Source organism: Eleginops maclovinus, chromosome 14, assembly GCF_036324505.1.
Source record: "Eleginops maclovinus isolate JMC-PN-2008 ecotype Puerto Natales chromosome 14, JC_Emac_rtc_rv5, whole genome shotgun sequence".
Taxonomy (NCBI): domain Eukaryota; kingdom Metazoa; phylum Chordata; class Actinopteri; order Perciformes; family Eleginopidae; genus Eleginops; species Eleginops maclovinus.
In genome coordinates this window covers 2305043-2327450 of record NC_086362.1, presented here as the reverse complement: position 1 = coordinate 2327450, position 22408 = coordinate 2305043, and the positions used below count along the sequence as shown (strand labels likewise).

Below are 22408 nucleotides of genomic sequence, written 5' to 3'. Positions count from 1 at the left end.
TGAACAAATATAAACGTGTTCCCTTTATTGTGTGTCAAAATCTGAATCTATGAAGTCCGTGGTAAACAAATCCCTCAAATAAATGGAGCTAAAAGTACAAAGTTGGCTCCCAATATGTAGTGGAGAAGAAGTAATATTTCAAATGAGTACTTCAAACCGAGGTAAACACCGCCTGCCCCCGGACTGCCCTGTGAATCACATCGGACCAACCCCTCCGGTTCCTCCTGCATGACGTCAATGGCTCGGCTCAGCTCGGCTCGGATCCGTCCAGAGCAACATGCAGGATGGCGACCAGTGTGGAGACAGCCGCGGAACACGAACGCATCCTGCGGGAGATCGAGAGCACCGATACCAACTGTATCGGACCGACCCTCCGGTGAGTAAAATCCACCACCGGGGGTTCGTCCTGATTTTGCCCCGGGGAAAGCAGCTGAATTCCGGCGTCACTCAGCTAGCTGTGATTAGCATCAAGTTAGCAACTCAAAACTTTAACTGACTGTGTCCATTATCGGACAGCTAGCTCTGCTAAGTTTAGCAAACACATTATCTAGCTAATTAGCATTGTTGTCACTGGTGTGTAAACATGCATACTGATGCCTGACTGTCTAACAATTTACACCTGATATTTTTCTTTTATGTTTGCCGCCAAAGTTTGTCAACTTAGCCCAAAAACATTTTAGCAACTTAAGCTAAGCTAACTGAGCTAACTAACTAATTGACATTCTGCTCACTGGTGTCAGAGCTTACAGTGGGAGTGGAGGGTGTTTTTGTTAGCTAAAAATCACCCTATTTTTGTTTCAAGCCTCTTCTATTTGTCACCCGAGTTTGATAGTTTATTTTAAGGTGTTTTGTTGGCTATTTAGCCTGCTTGGTTGTGAGCAAAAGCCAAGATATACATCAAGGAGTGTCAAGTGCGACTGTGTACAAAATGAATGAGTCCTTTGCAGTGATAACACCTCATTATACTGCAGCCAGAAAGCCACTGGTTGGTGTCTGTCATGGTTTTGAATGCTCATGAGTGTTGCTTAATAATTCAGTGGAAAGTGCACTCACAGACTGAATGACTTTTCTGTTTATTTTGGTGTCTGTGCCAGGCAGGCTCCATGGTTTCACATCCCATTAGTAAGTAGGGGGGAGGATGCAGCATGACTTGACCTGCCACCCTCCTGAAATACAGAGGAGACAGTCTGGTTGGCAACTGATATGGTGTATTTCACTTAAAATATAATATAAGTACAATCATAACACATAATGGAGTGAAATGGGACACTCTAATAAGCTTTAGGAAGCCTACAAACAGGGGTCTGGACAATGAATATAAAGTATTTACATTATAAATCATTCATACATATGATTTGAGAGAGTTCTTGTATTATTTGAACACATTACAACCTAAAAACATACCCCACACGAACCAAAAACCCTAAATGGTCTTAAATATTTAATTTCTCCGTGTAAAATGTGTTTTAAATAGGTAAGGTAATTCAAAACTGTCGCCCTCTCAGAATAAACCGTGTCCTTGACCAGCTGTCTTTGAACTGATTGTCCAGAGCGGAAATTGTTAGTGAATGAACAGGGAAATGCAGCAGGAACTGGGCTATTAAAGGCTTGTAAACGATGTGTGTGTGTGTGTGTGTGTGTGTGTGTGTGTGTGTGTGTGTGTGTGTGTACCAATTGCAAGTGTGTTTTTCTGCTTGTCCTCCTGTGTGTGCATCATTCCCTCCTAACAGTTAGACCTACACTTGTTATCGAGGCAAATTACTGTGTCTGATGGGAAGTTAGTGAGCAGAGAAGTGTGTGTGTGTGTGTGTGTGTGTGTGTGTGTGTGTGTGTGTGTGTGTGTGTGTGTGTGTGTGTGTGTGTGTGTGTGTGTGTGTGTGTGTGTGTGTGTGTGTGTGTGTGTGTGTGTGTAGGCTCGCTCGAGATCCATTTTTTACATGACTTGACATCTTACTGTGACACCTCTGGTTGCCACATTCTCCTCTGTGTGTATGTGAGAGTGTATGAGTGTGTGTGTGATGTTGAATGCCTTGGTCTGACAGCTAGAATATATTTTCACTACTCACTCACTCACTCACTCACTCACTCACTCACTCACTCACTCACTCACTCACCCACCCACCCACCCACCCACTCACTCACTCACACTCCGCTGTGTGATGTTTCACCTCTTCCAGTTTCCTGTTTCTGTTGCACACAGTCTCAGTGTTTCCAGTGAACAGTCACACACACTTTGAATATAAAAACACACTCTATGTTTGGAGCTGTCAGAGGCGTTACGAGCTAAATTCAGCCCAGACGGATGTTCAAAAGAGAGCTTTAATAGGAATACATATCAGACCAGGAGATTGCTATTTATTTGATCTTGTTGGCATGAATATTATCTGGGAATAAAGAACGATTAGCTTGTTTGGGGATCACATTTATAGGAATAATTCTTATTCTTTTAAGGATTTTGTCTTATTTCATCCTGTAATTGAGCATCAATGTCCATTTAGACTGAATGTTGTCTGATAAACAGGACCATTAGTTAATACAACTGCAAATACTTGGAAAATATGAATATAATTAGCCCCATGTTTTAAGCATTCAGGGTGTTATTATTCAAAGAAGGTGGTGGTGAAGTCTGTCTTCTTCGTCTTCGTCTTCTCCTCCTCCTCCTCTTCCATCTTGCTTAATAGTGACTTCCCCAGGACCAAGGTGTGTGTGCAGGTTGAGGCTGGTTGCAGGAGCATTCCTTGTTGAAATTAGAATAACTCAGCTGATCAGACATGAACTCAGGGACAGGAAACTCCCTCAGGTTACCAACTTTCAAATAAAGTCAGGATACTCTTTGAAAAAGCACTCAGCTCAGTAATCAGCACGGACAACAAATCCCAGCAGTGGCTGTACTTACTGTACTTGTACAAACACAGAAACACACACACTTATCTCTGACTCTGTGCTCGTGATTTTTCTGCTTCTCTGTCCGGTCATATTGGAGTCAAATATCGGTTGCGTCATGACCAAAAGCTAAGCAGTTTGGAGAGGAGTTGAAATGCTCGAGGTTATCAGCGTTATTTAAATGTGTGTCTGAAGCAAGTGGTTCATACAGGATCTGTGATATGTAAAATATGAGGAGGATGAATATTCAGTCAGAGGATTTGTGACTGTTTGTTTTTCGTCTTTGCTCCAGCAGCATTTATCTGGAGAGACTCACTCAAATTACGCTGATGATGACAGCTGGGATATTAAAATCAGGAGTGATGACAGAGGGACAGAGATATGAACCCATGACCGAGCACTTTCTTTCACTGTCTCTGTAGGAGGAAACCAAATCTGTCTGCAGCTAAACCAGCTGACACATCTGTCTGCAAAAAAACAACAACAACCACAAACTAGCAAGAAAAGTCTGATTATTCTGAGGGAAAGAATTGAGAAAATGAGACATTTTTAAAAGCCGAAATTTAGAAAGAACGTCAGATGGTTTGTAGGAAAACTATTTTTGGTCCTAACGAGTGATTTGAGTGATTAACAGTGTTTTGCTAATCAATCGATAAAGGAAATTATTATGGCCCTAACCCTGACCTAATAATATGAATACATTTTATTTTAGGGGCCTTTCATGACCCCCAAGGACACCGTTACATTTAGTTAAATATGCTAAAGAGGCAACGCATTATTATTAATGAATAATAATAATTGACCTCAGGGTGCTGTCTTAGACTTTGATGAATTGTATCTCCAAAGATCCAGCAGTACGTTCACCCAGCGTAAAAGAATACTGTGCAAAAGGCGTTCAGTTTATAGCAACTATTAACTATTTATTTGCCCATTCATAAGAAATGCAGCTTAATGAATTGTCAATTTAGAGATTACATAATAATAGTTTAAAACTTTTCAAAAATCCAGACCAACCATCCTCTTAATGCAGCATCTTTAGACTTTGTACGGTTTGCTTTATCCTCTTTATGCTATAATGATATACGGTTTTATCAGATGTTGCAGGAGATTTGAAGCCTGCTGTTATCTGATTTGTGTTGCGTGTGTGTGTTGCTTCATAAATAGCTGAATGTGTCAGTGTGTGTGTGTGTGTCTGTGTGTGTGTGTGTGTGTGTGTGTGTGTGTGTGGCTCATACAAAGGTGTTGCGTTGGCTAAACGCTCAACTGCTGCTGCAAGAGAAAGGAGAAAAGCTCTGTCAGTTACTCTAAGAAACTCCCTCTAAAGTGTGTATGTGTGTGTGTGTGGGTGTGTGTGTGTGTGTGAGAGCTCCACCCTGTGTTTAACAGTGAGTTGCTTCACATACAGCCATTAATGACAGGGGACCTTTGTGTGTGTGTGTGTGTGTTCATTATGTGGTTTTCTGCTGTAAGGCCTGCAGGATGCTCCTTTCATTACAGTCGCTCTGTGCGCAGTGACACAGCACAACAATGCCACACGCTATACTCACTAGAAAGCATTAAGATAGTGGTGCATGTGACATGATGCAGGAAGTGCAGGAATAATGCATTGATGCACTGCAGGAAACACCCATTCGAGTGTGTGTGTGTAACGGTGTGTTCATTTGGAAATAACAATAAAACGAAACGTCATTTTAATTTAAATTCCAGCCACGTTGCAGAGCTGTTGTGTGTGTGTGTGTGTGTGTTTGTGTGTGTGTGTGTGTGTGTGTGCGCGTGTGGAGTAACTTGCCATGAGCTTGTTACAGCACACACCCTGCTGAGTCATCGGTCTGAATTTGGGGACACACACACACACGTTCAATCATGCACACTCTGGGGTTGCTGTGCTCGATTTAAGTGGGTTAACATCATATTTAGCCAGCTGTCGATGTCACACACACACACACACACACACACACACACACACACACACACACACACACACACACACACACACACACACAGCTGTTTACAGTGTGTTTTCTGTCCTCTCTCAGGCTGCACCTCTGCTGATGGATGTAGCTTATTAATTATTATATCTGGATTAATGAGGGCATGTTAACAGGGGTTGTATGCAAGATATGTATCCACCCATCTGGAAGGAATGCACACTGAGCTGTCGGTCAGATTATTGTTGATAAATGTGTTCATTCTTTATCCTAATTTGAGCTCTCTTTTAGATAAGAGGCCTACAGAGAGGGTTTCACGTCAGGACACCAGCTAGTGTTAGCAGTGTTCACAGGAGAATGAAGTCGTCTGAAGTGTGCCAGCCTCTATTGTTTCACAGAATGCAACACATCATGTCTCTGGAATATCTACAACCGCTTTTTAAAATAATCTGGATTATTTTCCTCGTGTTCGTACTACATCCTTGTTCATTCACTTATTTATGATACAACTTCTGTTTATTTTCCAGCCAGTGACTTAACAATGTGTGTCCAGGGCAGGGGTTGTACAGACTCTGGACCTTGGCGAACATTCGTACACACACACACACACACACACACACACACACACACACACACACACACACACACACACACACACACACACACACACACACACACACACACTTTCCTGTAGTTCACAGTATTCATTTTGGATGTGTGCTGTGTCTGGTTTCTTTGAATTTCCAGGTTTGATGTCAGCCAGCATTCTGACAGTGTGTGTGTGTGTGTGTCTAAAGAAAGCCCTTTGTGGCGTCAGACCTGCTCTCTATTGTACGAGTTGGGCATTTCCTGATCAACAGGAGGAAGGGAGGGGGATTTCAGACACAGGTGTGTGTGTTTTTGGAAGGGAAAGAACACAGGAAAAGCTGTGATTGCTCTGACAGAAGAAGGTTGTACACAAGGCTATTACTTTTCAAAATCTGCATGCGAGACATCAGCTGTGACATAAAGCACACACACACACACACACACACACACACACACACTCTGTTATGTACTGTAATCAGCTGTGTTATAGATCACGGACAGGGTGTTTCCTTTACTGTTGACATGCCCTTAAGCAAGGCAGTGAAGTGGAAACTACCCCACTGCCCTCATTCATTGTCAGCTGCTACAGCAATCAATGAATGTGTGGAAATGTGGAGCAGCAGCACAGGTCGGATATTTTAGGAAAGAAGTGATCATTTAGAAGAAATTGTGGGAAATTCAAAAAAGTTTTAATTTGGAGAGAAAATAAACACGGGAAAAAATTGGGAAACAAAAAGTGTGAATTTTTAAAAGAAAACATTTCAATAAAAATCCAGAAATTTGAGAAGAAAATCAAAAGGTCAAAACAAGCAAAAGACAATACCTCCCCCTGGTGGACTTATGTTATAACTGCACCCGTTTCAAAAATGAAAATGCCATTATTGAGCATAAAATGAGAATCTCTGAAGCGATCCTAAAGGTCAGATGAGTTAAAAACAATCTGCTCCTTCTTACCCGTGTTTGTGTTTCCCTCCAGGTCGGTGTACGACGGTCGGGAGCATGGCCTCTTCGTGGAGAAGCTGGACGTCCGGATCAGGAACCACGACCGGGAGATCGAGAAGATGTGTAACCACCACTTCCAGGGCTTCGTCGACTCCATCACCGAGCTGCTCAAAGTGCGGGGGGAGGCACAGAAACTCAAGGTAACGGACCGACGTAAATTGCTTCACAATTAAGAGGTTTAGAGCTCGATGTTGAAGGACAAACAGAAGGTAAAAGCTGTCATTGTTTTCCTCCTTCAGAGTCAGGTCACTGAGACTAACAGGCATCTTCAGGACGAAGGCAAAGAGGTAACTGGTTCACAAATATCAACACAATCAGGACTTTTTTTCTGGAGTCTTCTCAGCTAATGCTTCCTCTCCTCTTCTTCCTCCTCCTTCTCAGCTCATGGGCTCTATGGAGGAGCTGCAGAAGTGTCGAGTGCAGCAGAGGAACATCGCGTCCACCATAGATAAACTGTCGCACTGCTTACCAGGTAACAAGAACTGAGTGTGTTGTGCCCTGGAATACTTTTGGGCTCATCTTCATTGTCTTACTGCATGTTTATTACCTCAACAAGATCACTCCTGTTCTTAAACCAAAGAGTTTATCCCTCATATCTTTCTTCCAGTCCTGGAGATGTACAGCAGACTTCAGGAGCAGATGAGGGCCAAAAGGTGAGCTCATTATTCTGTATTTTTGCAGGGTTACATATGAGTTTTTCCTCTTAAATTAAGTATCAAACATTGGGCGTGTGGAGGATATTTTCTCCTATTAAAGGTTTGTAAATTGAGGTCTCAGGGTCACTTTAAAGTAAATCCTGCAGCAGGGGAAGAGGGGGTCTAACGGTGCTGCTTCTTGGCTATGATCATTGTCTGTTGAGGCGTTGAATGACTTATCGGATAGGAAGTTGACTCTGGATTTGTTCAGAGTAGTGTCTGGTTTAAGACATTGAAGAACTAATTGTATCCAAAACCCATGCATGTGTGATGTCTGTATTCTGTTCGGAGTAGTTTTGACGAGTGTTTCAGCCACTAGGTGGAGCCAGAGCGCTTTAAATCTGGGAAATAAACCCCTTCGTTCTGTCTCTCTCCTCCCTGCCCTCTTCCTGACCTGCAGACAGGAGTCTGGCTGCTCATAAATTTGTCGTTTGTTTGTGTTTTTGTACTCCTCTCTGTCCCGCGGCTGCAGAGAGCGGGGAGAGGTCAGCCAACGGAGAGAAAGTGTGTGTGTATGTGTGACATGCAGTGGAGTGGAGTGTTGCCAAATATCGCTGAGGTGTATCTGTTTCTCCGTGTGTGTTTGTTGATGTGTTTCTGCTCGCTTTTAGTCATGCATCTGACAGCCAGGACTGTGTTTTATTGCCGTGTGTGTGTTCGAGTGTCTCCTCCTGTAACCACAACTCACTGGTTTAGCTGGAAGCTGCACGAAATCAAAATAAGGCATAGGAAAAATGTAATCAGAATCAGGATCATTTTTTCATCCCAGGGGTCTCTGGGTTTCGTGACAGTTGTTCCACTATTTTAATAATACAATTCTGTGTGTGTCTGTGTGTGTGTGTGTGTGTGTGTGTCAGGTACTACCCGGCGCTGCGGACGTTGGAGAAACTGGAGCTCACGTGTCTCCCCCGGGCGGGTCAGTACCGGTTCTGCTCCATCATGGCTGAGAACATCCCCAAGCTGAGGACGCAGATCCGCGACACGGCCATGACGCAGCTCCGAGACTTCCTGGAGAGCATCCGGAAACATTCGGACAAGATCGGAGAGACCGCCATCAAACAGGTACACACACACACACACACACACACACACACAAACACAGACACAGACACACACACACACACACACACACACACACACGGAATAGCGCGAGTGTGTGTGAGTGAGCTGATAAGTGTGTCTATCGGCCTTCAGACCACAATTGTTCTTCATCATGTCTTTCTCTCTTCTTAATCGGAAGCAGCCTCTGTGTCTGTGTGTGTGTGTGTCTGTGGTTCCTCTGCCAGTAAACAAGCATGCATGCGCTGCAGGACACACACACACACACACACACACACACACACACACACACACACACACACACTGCCTTTCAGCACTTACCTAATAGTTTTTCTGTGTTGCCGAGGCCGAGGAAGTTATATATACGACCGTGTGTGTGTGTGTGTGTGTGTGTTCTCTTGCGGTATCCACACGGCTCAGAGTGAGGCCTCTTGTTTATTTGTGTGTGCCTCCATTATTTTGGGAATGCTGCTCCGTGGGTTTTGAGGAGTGGGGGGTCGACGACAGACAGATGAGCGGATGGAGACTCGGAGAAAGGCGGCTGCACGGTCCGCTGTGTCGTGCACTCTGATCTCGACTTCCTCTGCTCAGAAAGCTCGATGTTTAGCAATCAGTGCATGCTAGCATTAGCTCTGAGATGCTTTGCTGCCCACATATCTTCCCCATTATCTCTCCTGTAGTAGGCTTATGTTGCTCAGGAGCTACAGAGGGTCTTTCTTTTTTAGGATTTGATGTTAAATCATCCAAAAAGTCCACATTTCCGGCAAGAGGTTAAACTTCAAATTCCTCCAGATGACCAGCACTTTACACAGAAGCTCCATCAGTGTGTAAGACAGCAAACAGATGTACATTTACCTCATTGATCATCATAATACACACTTTAAAAACAACAGGAATGGCATTTAATTTGCATTTCAGAACTCTGATCTAAGGAGACTATGCATCAGTGATGATTTCCTGCAGATTTTGGTATTTATTTCCTCCTGTAGGTGTCACTAAAGGATCACTTCTCACTCTTAATTCAAAGCATGCAGTTTTGTGGTTGCCCAGTGATTTAAAGGTCCTCTTGCATGCATCAAATTTGCATGACTGTTCCCTTTTAGAGAGAAATAAGACTCTGTATTAACAGATGAAGTCTGCATCACAGTAGCTCCTTTTGCAACGTCCATATTAAGATAAGAGGCAAGGGAAAGGACCTTTACCCTAACATGACAACCCCTGAAGATGCTTTAAAGACCCTTTAACTCACATTTGATCCGGGATTGCACTTTATATTTAGTCTAAGGGTCGACTGGTGCTATAAAGAAGGACAATAGGGGTCACTTAATGATTTGATTTGGACGACAATGTAGTAAGTCACCAGATCTGAAACCAATTGAACACCTATGAGATTTTTAAGTAAGATGTTGGAAAGGGCTTGTCATTAAAATACCAAATAAGGGAATATCTTTTGCATATCTTTACCTAACATTTGAAGAATTAGGAGACCTAACAGACCCTTTTTGTTAGTTTTCCTCCTAATTTGAGACTCATCTGGAGGTTAAAACCTTCCAATAAAGGAGGCGATTAAGTGGGAAAATGTGGTATAAAAAGTGCATTAAACGCTGAGGAAATAGTCCATGTATCCCTTCGCACCCACACACCCTGAACCCCTGGGTGACCCTAAGGTGGGGGGTCTGGGAGCCGCAGTTTGAGCAGCGCAGGCGTAGCGAATCCCCTGAAAAAGCTAACTCCTCTAACCACTAATCACAAGGTCGATTACAGAGAGCCCAGCGGAGCGGCGGCCGGGACAGTGATACCCGGATTATAACGTATCGGATGCTCGGCTCGCAGCGCTCACACTCAATCAGCGAGTGTGTGTTTATATGTGTGTGTGTGTGTGTGTGAGCACGAATCAGAAGCTCTTCTTTGCTTTGTCCCTTTTTTCTTCTCCGTCTCTCAGACAGTGTGTCTCTCGCCCGCTCTGTTCCAAATTATCCCTAACTCTCTTTGCCGTCGCTTCACCGAGGATGTGAAAATAAATAGATCTGGGGAAAGAGGAGGAGGAGACGGAGGAGAAAACAGCGCTCACAATGGAGCTATTGTCTGCTGCCACATGCCCACAAAACAGAAGAAGAGGATGATGATGAGGGGGAGGAAGATGGGTGGAGAAGTTAAATGATAGAGGAATAGATGAGGAAGATGAGGATTGTGAAAAGGGGCAAAGAGAGGAGGAAGAAAGGGTAAAGGAGGATGATATAGAAAGAAGATATTAAGTCAAGGAATAGAGGGAGGTGAAGAAGAGGAAGATGGGAATGATGGTGAAGAAGAGGATGACAGGGAGAAGATGGAAAGGAAGACGTGTGGAAAAGGATGATGGGAGTAAGGTGGTGAAGAAGTCGACTAGGAAACAGGAATAGAGAGAAGTGAAAAGAGGAGGAAGATAGGTAGGAACTGAGGAAGACGAGGAGAAGAAGAGACGGGATGAAGGGTAAAGACTGAAAGTGTTGAAGCAATGAGAGAATAAGGAGACAAAAGAGGATGATTAAGAAAGAAGGATATTCTGTGTCAAGGGAACAAGGAGGAAGAAGAAAACTAGGGAAATGAAAATTGGGATTAAATGGAGGTGACGAAGAGGATGCTTAGGAGGAAGAGTACCAGAGGGAGACGAGGGAAAAGTTTGGAGAGAAATATGTGTAAGTATAGATCTATCTTAATGGATAGAGGAAGACGTTAGTAAGGTGGTGAATAAGGCAATTAGGAAACAAGGAATCAAGGGGAGGTGAAGAAGAGGAAGAGATGGGAAAAGTAGGGGAAGAGGAATACAAAGGAGGGAGGAAGAGATGGGAAGGAGAGCACGATGAAGGTTTGGACAGAGAGGGAAGAAAGAGAGCTAGGTGGTAAAGAAGTCAATTAGGAAAAGGAAACAAGCATGAGGAAGAAGAGTCAAACGGGGGAAAGAGAGGAGGAAGGAATCGAGAGAAATCTAGAAGGTATATCCAGAATGTAAAAGGTGATTATTAGAAACGTGAATCTGGTGTTTCTATGTTTTCTACCTGAGAGGGGATTAAACAGTTTGTCGAAGTGATTATAAAACCTGCCCTCTGAGAATCATAAAGCTCTTGTGCAATGATTTGGCGTCGAGTTATCCTTCAGACTCGTGAATTCATGGCTCAAGCTGGATCATACTTCATCACATCAGGAGGGACATGAGAAGGAGAGGAGGACAAGATAAAGAAGACCGATGAAAATAGGACATATTAGAGGAGTTTCTGTCATCAACCCTCCTGTCATCTGTCATTTCCCTCCCTCTCTCTCTCCCTCTCTCTCTCTCTCTCTCTCTCTCTCTCTCTCTCTCTCTCTCTCTCCCTCTCTCTCCCTCTCTCCCAACACGTCTCCCTCTCTTCCACTCTTTCCATCTCCTCATCTTTCCATCTCGACTCCCTCGCTCACTTCCAGCAGAGAGGACAAGTTCAGAGCTTCTGCTGTGCATTCAGTAGAGAGAGACACACACACACACACACACACACACACACACACACACACACACACACACACACACACACACACACACACACACTCTAATGGGAAACAGATTGCAGGCTCTGTGAAGTGGAAGAAGATTGATTACCTGTATCTAGTTACTGAACACACACATGCGTGTGCGTGCAGCGGGGTGGCAGGACACGCGCTGAGTCGCTGTATTGAACCATCACGGGGAAACTGGACCGTCGCTCCGGTGTGTGTGTGTGTGTGTGTGTGTGTGTGTGTGTGTGTGTGTGTGTGTGTGTGTGTGTGTGTGTGTGTGTGTGTGTGTGTGTGTGTGTGTGTGTGTGTGTGTGTGTGTGTGTGTGTGTGTGTGTGTGTGTGTGTGTGTGTGTGTGTGTGTGTGTGTGTGTGTGTGTGTGTGTGTGTGTGTGTGTGGCTGCAGAATAATGCTCCACAGTTCACTGCCATCGGACACCATTATTCCTGGTTCGGGGTGCGCCTGCCAAAAAGTGATCTATAGTGGGGATCGAGTCATTTAATCCCGAGTATTTCTCTCTGCAGAGCCAGGTTTATATTTATATTTTAGGGTGCTTTGACTCGATCTGGGATTGCTTTTCAATGCATATGCAAAGACCACGTGTGTGCTTTGGTCCTGCTGCTTTTAAACCCTTGCAACACTGGTCTGTTTTCACGCTGTATCGCCTTGAAGTCTCTTTATGGACTGCATCTCCAGTCTTATAGTGGGCATCTTTACCAAAAGTATAAACGCTACGCCCGTCAAATGTTTTCTGCTGATGCATCGATATCAACATATTTAAAATAGACACTTTCGGATGCATCTGTATTCTGTGATGAAATGATGCATTAACTTGACTAACTGGCTCAAATATACCCATTTGAGTTTGTCAGTGAAGCTCATTTTAATCTGGTGTTGCCACGGTGTAACATCAGATAATTTCAGAACATATTAAGAGCAGTTTAGCCAGTATTTATAACAGTGTGGTCAACTTTAATCCACATGCCTTCCCATCCCTCTTCAACACCTACTCCTTTCGCCTTCTTTTCCTCCACTTCTTCTCTTTATCCCCCTTTCTATTATCCCATGTTTCCCTCTCTACGAGCTTGTGTGCGCAACAGATGACGCACATTCCCGCACTCGAGCCTCAAGTGGCACACCGAAATGCCGTCTCCTGAAGAGAAACGCCACAAAAGACGGGGGGTGAAAAAGAAGGGTTTTTCTATTTGCAAACAGACGTCGGTATAAGCCGGTGGATACCTCGGGACACACATCCACCTGCAAGAAAAGGCGCTAAGTGCAGTTATCTGACGTAGGTGCTGACGTCCGAGATGCTTTTATATGTCCTGCTTGCTGTTTCTTTATGTTAATTTCTGTGTGGAAAGAAAGAGAACGACCGTTCGACGGGTTAGAAAGGAATGCCACGCACGAGAGAAAGTGTCGAAACAAGACTCTTCACTTTGTGTTTTTGAGGTCAGTGCCATTTCCAACTTTCTCATGGATCGTGGGAGTTTTAAGTGTAAAAAAAAAAGACTTGTTGCTTGGCGTTTTTGGGAGATTTTATCACCTATTTATCCCCTAAAAAGAGAGGTCACATTCCTGTGTGTACCTGCTTGCTTTATTGCTGAGACTTTCCAGCGACTGCCTGAACGTATTGTCTGATATGACTCATTGTGGGCATCAGATCAAAGATGGCATTGTGTTCGTCCGCCATCGTTGAGATTGTGTTTTTTATCCGGGTTGGTGCACAGTCCCACCCTCCTATGAACACCAGGTTTTCTCATTAAAGGGCGCAAAAAGTCCCTGACGTATTTATTGATGGACTAAAGCGCTAAACGGTGGACTACGTGCCGGCGCCGGCAAACAGAGGAAGCGGCGGCGGCATCTACATGGGTTTTTCAAAAGGGACCCAAGGGTGTGGATGGAAAGATGCTCTTTAGATCTAAAAACAAATGTTCCCACAGATATGTTTTAGTGGCTAAGCGGTGAAAGACGGGGGTCAAAAGAACGAGCGTTGGTTGCACGGTTTCATTTGATTGTATAACAGCTAATCATCTGGTTAGGATATGAGTGTTTTTGTTAAAAAAATGGCGAAAATTAGAGACAGAATTCCAACAATAAGGTTTCCTTCATTGACTGTCGAGTACAGAAATAGAAAATGATGATTTCCTTCAGACGTGGACTTGGAAATCACCTTTAGAAACATGACTTCTGTTTTCATTTTGTGTTGGATACAAGCGCTCATTAATCACCAACCAAGACTTCCTGTTGATTTCTGTTTGTTTTTGGTAACCGTGCATCATTTCCATTCATCAGATTTTAAATATAACGTCCCATTGTCCTGCAGAAAAATCCTTCTTTATGGACTCCATTTGTACGTGTCTTTTATTGGGTATTTTTACCAAAAGGATAAAGACTACACCCGTGAAATGTTTTCTGCTTATGCATCTATATAAATATATTTCAAATAGAGATTTATTAGAAGTTTTGGATGAATTCTTCTTCTCCTTTTTTTAACCGTTTGTATTTTTAGATTTATTTTTGTTTGCATTTTATGAAATTATTCACAAAGCATACATAACAAAGTCAACACATCTACGTACATAAATGAAATACACAACAGTTGACAAATCCGAGAAGAAGTACTAGTAATAATAATAATACAAATAAAAGAATGGACACAATATTAACACTGTAAACCTTATTATAGGGTTCTATACTTTACCCATTTTCCTTTCCATCTTTGTAATTCTGTGCTAAAATGATGCAGAAACGTAGCACTCATTAGCTTAGATTTTTTTCTAGCAATCCCACATTTGAATTAAGGATTTGAAACTTAAAAGCACGGGTCAAATAAACATGTCCTTGTCTTCCCTTTCAAGTCCTAATTTTATGTGCTTTGTTGTTTTTGGGATCCATTGACTCTTCATCCTTCCTGTTCTTCCCTTCCTGTCTTGAGACTCTCCCTCTGGTGTAATCTTGTCCCTTTTTATAGGTCTTTTCCAAGGTTTTTTTGTCACGGGACAAGGAGTGGCAGGTTTTCCCTCAAAAGGTCTAAGCCAGTGAGCTCATCATCCGCAGTGTCTAAGCTTTTCCTGGAACGATAGGAATCGGGTCAAAAACGAGCCGTTACTGCTCACTGTTGTTCCCTTTTTGTTATTTGTTATTTATTATTCCTCGTCCTTTAAAGTGAAATCGACTCACAATGGAGTCAGATTTCAGACTCATTGTTATCCGAACACATCTGGTTTTGGTGTCAAGACGCTTAAAAATCAAAGAGCTTTCGCTGCTCTGAAGTCGCGCCAATAGCCGAACGCAACAAGTTCCCCTTCCTTCTCGGTGGCATTTCAAACGTGTTCAAGGACATTTAGGAAATAAGTGAACACAAGCTGATCGCCAAGGCTTGATGTTGACCTCTGTGTTGTTGTGTTTCAGGCTAAGCTCCAGCGCTCGTTGGACAGCTCCGTGTCCTCGCAGCCGAGGGGCCTGTTTGGACGTCGCAACAGAAAGGAGGCAGCCGTGACGGACATCGACGGACACGGTGGCAGCCCGGTGTCCGAACAGGACTCTGGCATTCTGGACGTGGACGATGAAGAGGAGGAGGAGGAGGATGATGTGAGAGAACTACAACCACACACACACAACCACCAACACATGCAAGCATTGAATCTGTCCTTCTGTCTCCATCCATCATTTATATAATCTGTACTCATCTCTAATTGGTTGTTTCAGGCCAACAACCAATTAGAGATGAGTAACTTTCTCTTAAATATCGTTCAGATGTACAACTGTATAGAAGTCTATGAGAAAACAATCCTGCTTCCCACTCGATTTATTACCTGTTGTGGTCTCAATCTCCAGTTTCAAGCCTTCTTCAAGTAAAGCATGATGTTCATTTTTTTCCTACCGGGAAAAAATCCTCAAAGAAGTCTGAATTTTAGAAGTCTATGAGAAAATGACCTTACTTCTTAATTGATTTATTAACCCAGTTAACCATTTACTTCAGATGTTATGATCTCCAACTCTAGTTTCAAGTCTTCAACTAATCAGAGATGAGTACCTTTAAGTAACGTTCTCTCTAATATCGTTCGGGTGTACGATTGTATAGAAGTCTGAGAAAACCACCCTACTTCCCACTCGATGTATGACCTCTTATGGTCTCAATCTCTAGTTTCAAGTCTTCTTCATGTACAGAATTATGTTCATTTTATAAATTAAGGTCCAAATGAGTGTAAAATAAACAGTAAAACTGCTTAAAGGCGTCGAACTATAGATTGTTAAAGTGCCTTTAAGTGATATTTTCTCCCAAGATCCAACAGTTTATGGTCTCGAACTCTAGTTTCAAGTCTTCTTCATTGAGTATAATAAACAATAAAGCAGTGTGTGCTTTAGGGTGATGTATCAAAGCGTGTTTACAGACGGTTCTTAAAGTGAACGTGTAGAAATGAATTGGAAAACAAAGAATTTCATCTGTCCTTCTGTGTCTTATTTCAAATGAAATATTCAGGAAGGGTTGGAGTTTCATGACCTTAAATTCCCCGACATCAATCCCATTAATTTTTTGATTGGTTGTTGGCAATATAACAATGCATCCAAGCAGCAACTTGTGGGTCTGAAAGTAGAACATTCACTCAATACAGTCAGATTTGATAGAAGTCTATGAAAAAAATGGCCCACATTTCGACTTAATTTATAACCTTTTTGATCTCAATATTTAGATTTAAAGTCTTCTTTAATACAACATTTATAAACTATCGTCCAACATAAAGAGTTAAAGGAATGCGGTTGTTTTAGTGCCTTAAACTATATTTTTCTCCAATATCTCCAGTAAAGTTATTTTTGTTAAGTAGCTCATTTGGATTTCTTGTTTAATTAAATGCTACCAGGCTACAGATGCGTGTATGCCAGGGTTGTAAGAGATCATTCAGTATTTATATTGATACATAAAAGTGACATGACGTGAGGAAAAGGTCAGAAATGAGGATTAAAAATGTGATTTCGTCTGATTTTCACTGGACACATGACCACAGAATCGGCTGAACTGTAGTTTGTTTGAGTGTATCAGTAACATGTTTACCCACCAGGTGAACTTGTAGAAACTCCTCAGAAACAAAGCACTGAACTCTTCGCGTCCCCCCTCACGGGATCAGCTTTGTTGTTCACACTCAAGGCAAAAAGCGCCGCACAATGAGGAGCCGGAGAATGGAGCTGAACTTGTCACCCCCATCGCTGCCATTCTGTTCCCGAGGTCCCTGTCGTCCCCCCCCCTCCTCTCGGCTTACTTACGTCCTGTAAACTCGCCTCAACCTTCTTCACGGGAAGACCTTGGCTTCGAACAAAGGCCTGACCCCGCGGTAGCCAAGGTTACGGCCGCGTTGGCGCCCGATGGCTGCGGCGATGCCAACCGTCGGCATCCCGTCTCCTCACGCCATCGCTGCCATGTCTCTCCCCTCCCTGCACTTACAGTCTCAGAGGACTATTTTTACCCCCCCTTTGTTGTCCTGTTCTGACCGTCGCTGCTTTTTCTGCTTCCTTTGGCTGTTTTTTTAGCCCTTTTCTTGATCCTTTACTTCCAGGTCTTGTCTCTGCTCAGTTTTCATGTTTTCTATCCCAGCTTTCTGTTTATGATCCATCGTTGCTGTTTCTGCTTCTGTCTTTCTTCACTGTTATTTGCCGTTTCCTTATTCTCAGGTCTTCTCTTGCTCCTTTTCTCTTCTGTTCTATTATTTGTTTAATTTGATTTAATTCCAGGTCTTGTCTTTGCTGAGTCTTCATGTTTTCTACACTTTTAAGGGTCTCTTTTATAGCGTTCTAGCTTTGCATGTGTGTCTATCTTTCTGGATATGGTTTGTTCTCTTTATCCCTTTTCTGCTCCTCTTTTCCCATTTGTTTTTGCTTCTCCCTCTCTCAGCTTCTTTGTATTTAGAGGTTTTCTTTCGCTCTTTATCTCTTCCTCCCTCCTTATGTTTTCATTGCTTTCATTCCCTAAGTTTTCTAGTTTTCTCCACTTTTAAGGGTCTCTTTTATCTCAGTTTTCTGTCTTTTTCCTTTGCATGTGTGCCTATCTTTCTGTTTATGGTCTGTTTCTCGTCTTACCCTTTTTCTGTTTCACATGATCCTTTTTCTGCTTCTCTTTCAGTTTCAGTTTTGCTTCATCTCTTATTATGTTTCACTTTTATTCCCTCAGGTTTGTTGTTTCCTCCCTTTCCATATTTCTTAAAGGTTTCCATTATCTCTGCATAGTTTGTATTTTGTTCCATGTCGACTCCTTCCATACCTTTTCATCTTATATTTCATTGTCATTTCCCCCCCGATTTTTGCACATTTAAACTTTACTTGTATCGTTCCTCTCTTTCCATCATCATCCCTTCAGCCTCAAATCTTCCTCACTTCCTCTCCTCCTCAGACTCTAAGTGCTCTTTGTTTGTTCGTCTTGTCTCAGGCGTGTGTGTGTGTGTGTGTGCATGTGCTTGTGTGGTCACATCAAAGCGTGTGATTTTTACAGAAAGCATACTCCAAAGAGCAAGAGGTCACATGGTTTTTCTTACTGTGTGTGTCTGTGTGTGTGTGTGAAAATGGGTAAATAGCCACTGTGTTGTTGGGTAGGATGTGGGAAGGGAGGATGGAGAGGAATGTAGGACGGTAAGAGAACTTCAAGACGAAGTAATGAAGTGCTGCGGAATAATTTCTTCCGTTTGTTTCCCGTGCTTTCTCTGTAAATCACAGTAAAGCTAAGAATTAACCAGAAAACCAACAAACTAAATACTTCGTTTTGCTTTCTAATAAATGGTTTCGCCACAAAACCACTTCAAGCACACTTTCATTGGGACCCTTTGTTGGAAGGGCAGGAATCACTTGTGTTAAATGTTCTGAAGAAATCCTTCCTTCTGTCTCCACTTGGTTTCATTTACATGGCACGTTACATGTTGTCACTGAGTGAAGAACAATAAAGTTGTGGTCTTCATTCTGTTCTCCTCAGGTCCCAGGAGCTCAGGACTTGGTGGACTTCTCTCCCGTTTACCGCTGTCTGCACATCTACACTGTGCTGGTGAGTGTCATAACTCTATCTCCTCTGATCCTCCACCTCAGCTGTGTTTTCCTTCTTAATCCACACACCTCCAGTTGAAGCACTAACGTCACTTAAATTAGGCCCCGTCCACTTTCCAATGAAACTCCTGCATTTGAGCGAAGTGTGAAATAATAGCTCCTTCATGTCTTGAAGCTGCTGAGTCATTTATTGCAACTCAAACAGCAAATAAATCCAGAGTTTCTTTACTTCCTCTCCAGAAAAAAGGAGAGTAAAAGAAAGGATCAGAAATCTCAGTCTCAGAGTCAGCCTGCTGCCTGCCACTCGTCCCCCGGCAGACCCACCGGACATCCATCCCCTATTTATTCTCCGTAAGCTGTCTCTGCAGTCTGACCAGACATCTGACCCCATCTCCATATCTCTGGACTCAGTAAACCCTTTCTGACCAACAGAGAGATTGACTCCTGGCATCACTTTAACATTTTACGGGGAAATCTGTCCCTCTATGAAGCACCCAGTCCAGTTTTTGACTCGGAGGTTAATGTCCATACTTAATAACACACATGACGAAGGAGGAGAAGAATACATATCATAAAACACACATTTTAAAGGCAGTTTCCTTCCTCATGAGAAGCCAGATCTTACGCATCAAGTCAAAGTTTATTTGAAGGTTTTTATTTTGAAGAATGTTTTCCAGACCCTAAAGAGATGAGGCCTCGAGTCTGGCTTCTCTCCGACCTTGTGTGTGTGTGTGTGTGTGTGTGTGTGTGTGTGTGTGTGTGTGTGTGTGTGTGTGTGTGTGTGTGTGTGTGTGTGTGTGTGTGTGTGTGTGTGTGTGTGTGTGTGTGTGTGTGTGTGTGTGTGTGTGTGTGTGTGTGTGTGTGTGTGTGTGTGTGTGTGTGTGTGTGTGTGTGTGTGTGTGTGTGTGTGTGTGTGTGTGTGTGTGTGATCTCAGTGAGAGCGAATGCGACATGGATGAAGGTGTTGACTGGGCCATGACTGGGTTAGTTCCACATATGGTGTGTGTGTGACCGGGCCAAAACAGCAAGAGGGTCGACTGTTTCTACTCAGTGTGTGTGTGTGATGGAGGGGCTCGTTTTGAAGGGGAACAGGAAGTGCATGAACTTTGACAGGAAGGAGAGAAAGAACGAGCGATTGGAGGAGGGGGGAGCAGAAAGGGAGAGTGAGGTTAGAGTCAGGGTAAAGGGGTGAGAGATACAGGGAGTAAAGAGTTTAAGGACAAAGTGAATCGACCGATAAGCAGCGGGGAGAGAGGTCACCGTGAGGTTAAAGGGGCAAAAACAGGAAGACGAGGGTGCAAACACAACACAGAGGGAGAGAGATTAGAGGGACGGGGGGGAGACTACAAGGGGAGGGAGGGAAGGGCAGGGAGGGAACACGAGATAAGATGAGAGACGGAGGAGAAAAGAGTGTGTTAAACCTCGGGAAGGTGTTGAAAGGTCTGACCTCTTCACCTCAGAGGTCACTCTTTCTCTCAAGTGCGCACACACACACACACACATACACACACACACACACACACAGGAAACTGCTGTATCCATTAGTGTTGTTGTGGCAGTTTGAGTGACAGGTCATTGGGCAGAGAGGTGGATTTACCATTAGAAAAGAAAAGAAAATGTCGAGCAGTTTGTCGTTATTGGGCGGCGAGGATCGACTGGAAAAATCACACACACACGCTTAGAGTTTGATAGTTAAATAAGAGCGACTCGTGCTTCCACAGGCACGCGCATGTAACCGTTTCATTTATTTTTCTAGTAAAGCTGGACGTGGAATCCCATTTGCAATCAAGACTCCCTCCTCTCTCCCTCTCTCTCTCTCCCTCTTTTTATTCTATCCATCCTTTCCTTTTCTTTTCCTTGTTTAAAGTCCACGGTTTTCCAGCCGTAGTCCAGCTCCTCGAACAATACTCCTTTGTTGCGCTGGCACACGTGCCGCATGTTGAGAAATGTGGACGGAGTTGCGATCAATGTAAACACGGTGTTACGGTGCAGGGAGGAGAGGGAAGCAGCAGCTGGGGCTCAGCGCAGTCTCTGGGATCGGTTGCTTTTCCTTGATGGTGATCTGCACACCACTATTGCATTTATTTCAGCTTCGATACACTGGATTATTATGACCAATAAAACACACACACACACACACACACACACACACACACACACACACACACACACACACACACACACACACACACACACACACACACACACACTCAGTATCAGGCCTGTACTTCACCTCTCTCTTGGCCTCTGCTGTTCTAGTGACATTGCAGCAATCACACACACACACACACACACACACACACACTCAGTATCAGGCCTGTACTTCACCTCTCTCTCTCTCTGGGGGGGGGGGGCAGAGTTCAGGGTGTGTTGAGTACACATTGTTCGCTGAGGGTCAGAGAGGGAATTAAAGAAGTATAAAGGACTTTCCAAAACACAGATTACGACCAGTCAGATTCCTCCTGCTACCACACACTCTCTGGCTCTGAGGTGTGTTTTATTGCTCTGTATTTGGACCTTTATCTCTGGACTGAATAGCCATTGTTTGAGGGTTAATGTGGGTCCGAGCGGTTATAAAGTTTGACCCGTCCTTCGTCCTTTCACTTAGCTTCAGGAGAATAAAGCCAGGTGTTTTGCTGAAATCCTGCTGAAAAAACAGACAAACAAAACACACATCTGACCTGAAGACCTAACCTTCTTCAGGTCAGAGCATCTTATATATTAAAGGTATATGAAACATTTTACTAAATAAATACTGGTTTCTACTCTCTCTTTTTTACCTCGGTTAAACGGCTATTTGAAAATGTAAAAGTGAGTAAAACAGAAAAAGAGTCTCTATTTTTATTCCTCTATCTTACTGCCTCTTATCATGTGTGTGTGTGTGTGTGTGTGTGTGTGTGTGTGTGTGTGTGTGTGTGTGTGTGTGTGTGTGTGTGTGTGTGTGTGTGTGGGTGTGGGTGTGGGTATGGGGTTTCAGCCCAGAACTTTATCTCGAGCTCACTAAGGGCTCTGGTCAGGACTGGAGATAGGACACATGTTTCTCCCACATCAGAGGGGGAGATAAGAGAAGGAGAGAAAGTGTGTGTGTGTGTGTGGGGGGGGGGGGGGGGGGGAGCTTTTGTGTAATGGAAGGAAAAGATAGGAGGTGGTCGAGTTTAAAAAAAAAAAGAACAAACTGCTTCTGTATGTTTTTAGTTTTGATGTCGAGACAAGCGACGCCAGCCCAACTGCTGATCAAAGACCTCTGACACACACACACACACACACACACACACACACACACACACACACACACACACACACACACACACACACACACACTCACACTCACACACTCACTGTCCTCTGTGTTGTAGGGTTTGCGTGATGTGTTTGAGAACTACTACAGAAAGCAGCGGAGGAAACAGGCTCGCCTCGTGCTGCAGCCACACTCTAACATGGTATGACCCTCACCCTCACTCTCACCCTTTATGTCCACACACTCCTAACTCACACCTGCACACACACTCCTTAATCTATTGCTTATCCTGCTACTGGTATTGCAATCAGAATCAATCAAAAGGATGTTTTTTAAGCCTTAAATGTATTAATAAAGACAGTTCATCTAGTTTTGGATTCTTACTGCATTACAGGTTTTCTGATGCAACTTTTAGGTTGAATTTGATGCATTTAGTTTGTTGTTTTATGCAATATTTATGCTATTTGGCTGTAATTGTTATTAT

At 43.4% G+C, this 22408-nt stretch overlaps 1 protein-coding gene across 1 annotated transcript in view; it reads left to right on the top strand.

Annotated features, from left to right (window-relative positions):
- The first annotated feature begins 240 nt into the window (after positions 1–240).
- The window catches only part of exoc6b (exocyst complex component 6B), a 69894-nt gene continuing 47726 nt past the window's right edge, over positions 241–22408 (top strand). The window contains exons 1-9 of the mRNA XM_063900691.1: positions 241–376; positions 6376–6541; positions 6641–6688; positions 6783–6873; positions 7009–7054; positions 7954–8158; positions 15075–15254; positions 18619–18687; positions 22043–22126. Coding sequence (XP_063756761.1) covers positions 285–376; positions 6376–6541; positions 6641–6688; positions 6783–6873; positions 7009–7054; positions 7954–8158; positions 15075–15254; positions 18619–18687; positions 22043–22126 — 981 coding nt within the window. The 5' untranslated portion in view covers positions 241–284. The remainder of the gene's footprint in view (positions 377–6375; positions 6542–6640; positions 6689–6782; positions 6874–7008; positions 7055–7953; positions 8159–15074; positions 15255–18618; positions 18688–22042; positions 22127–22408) is intronic.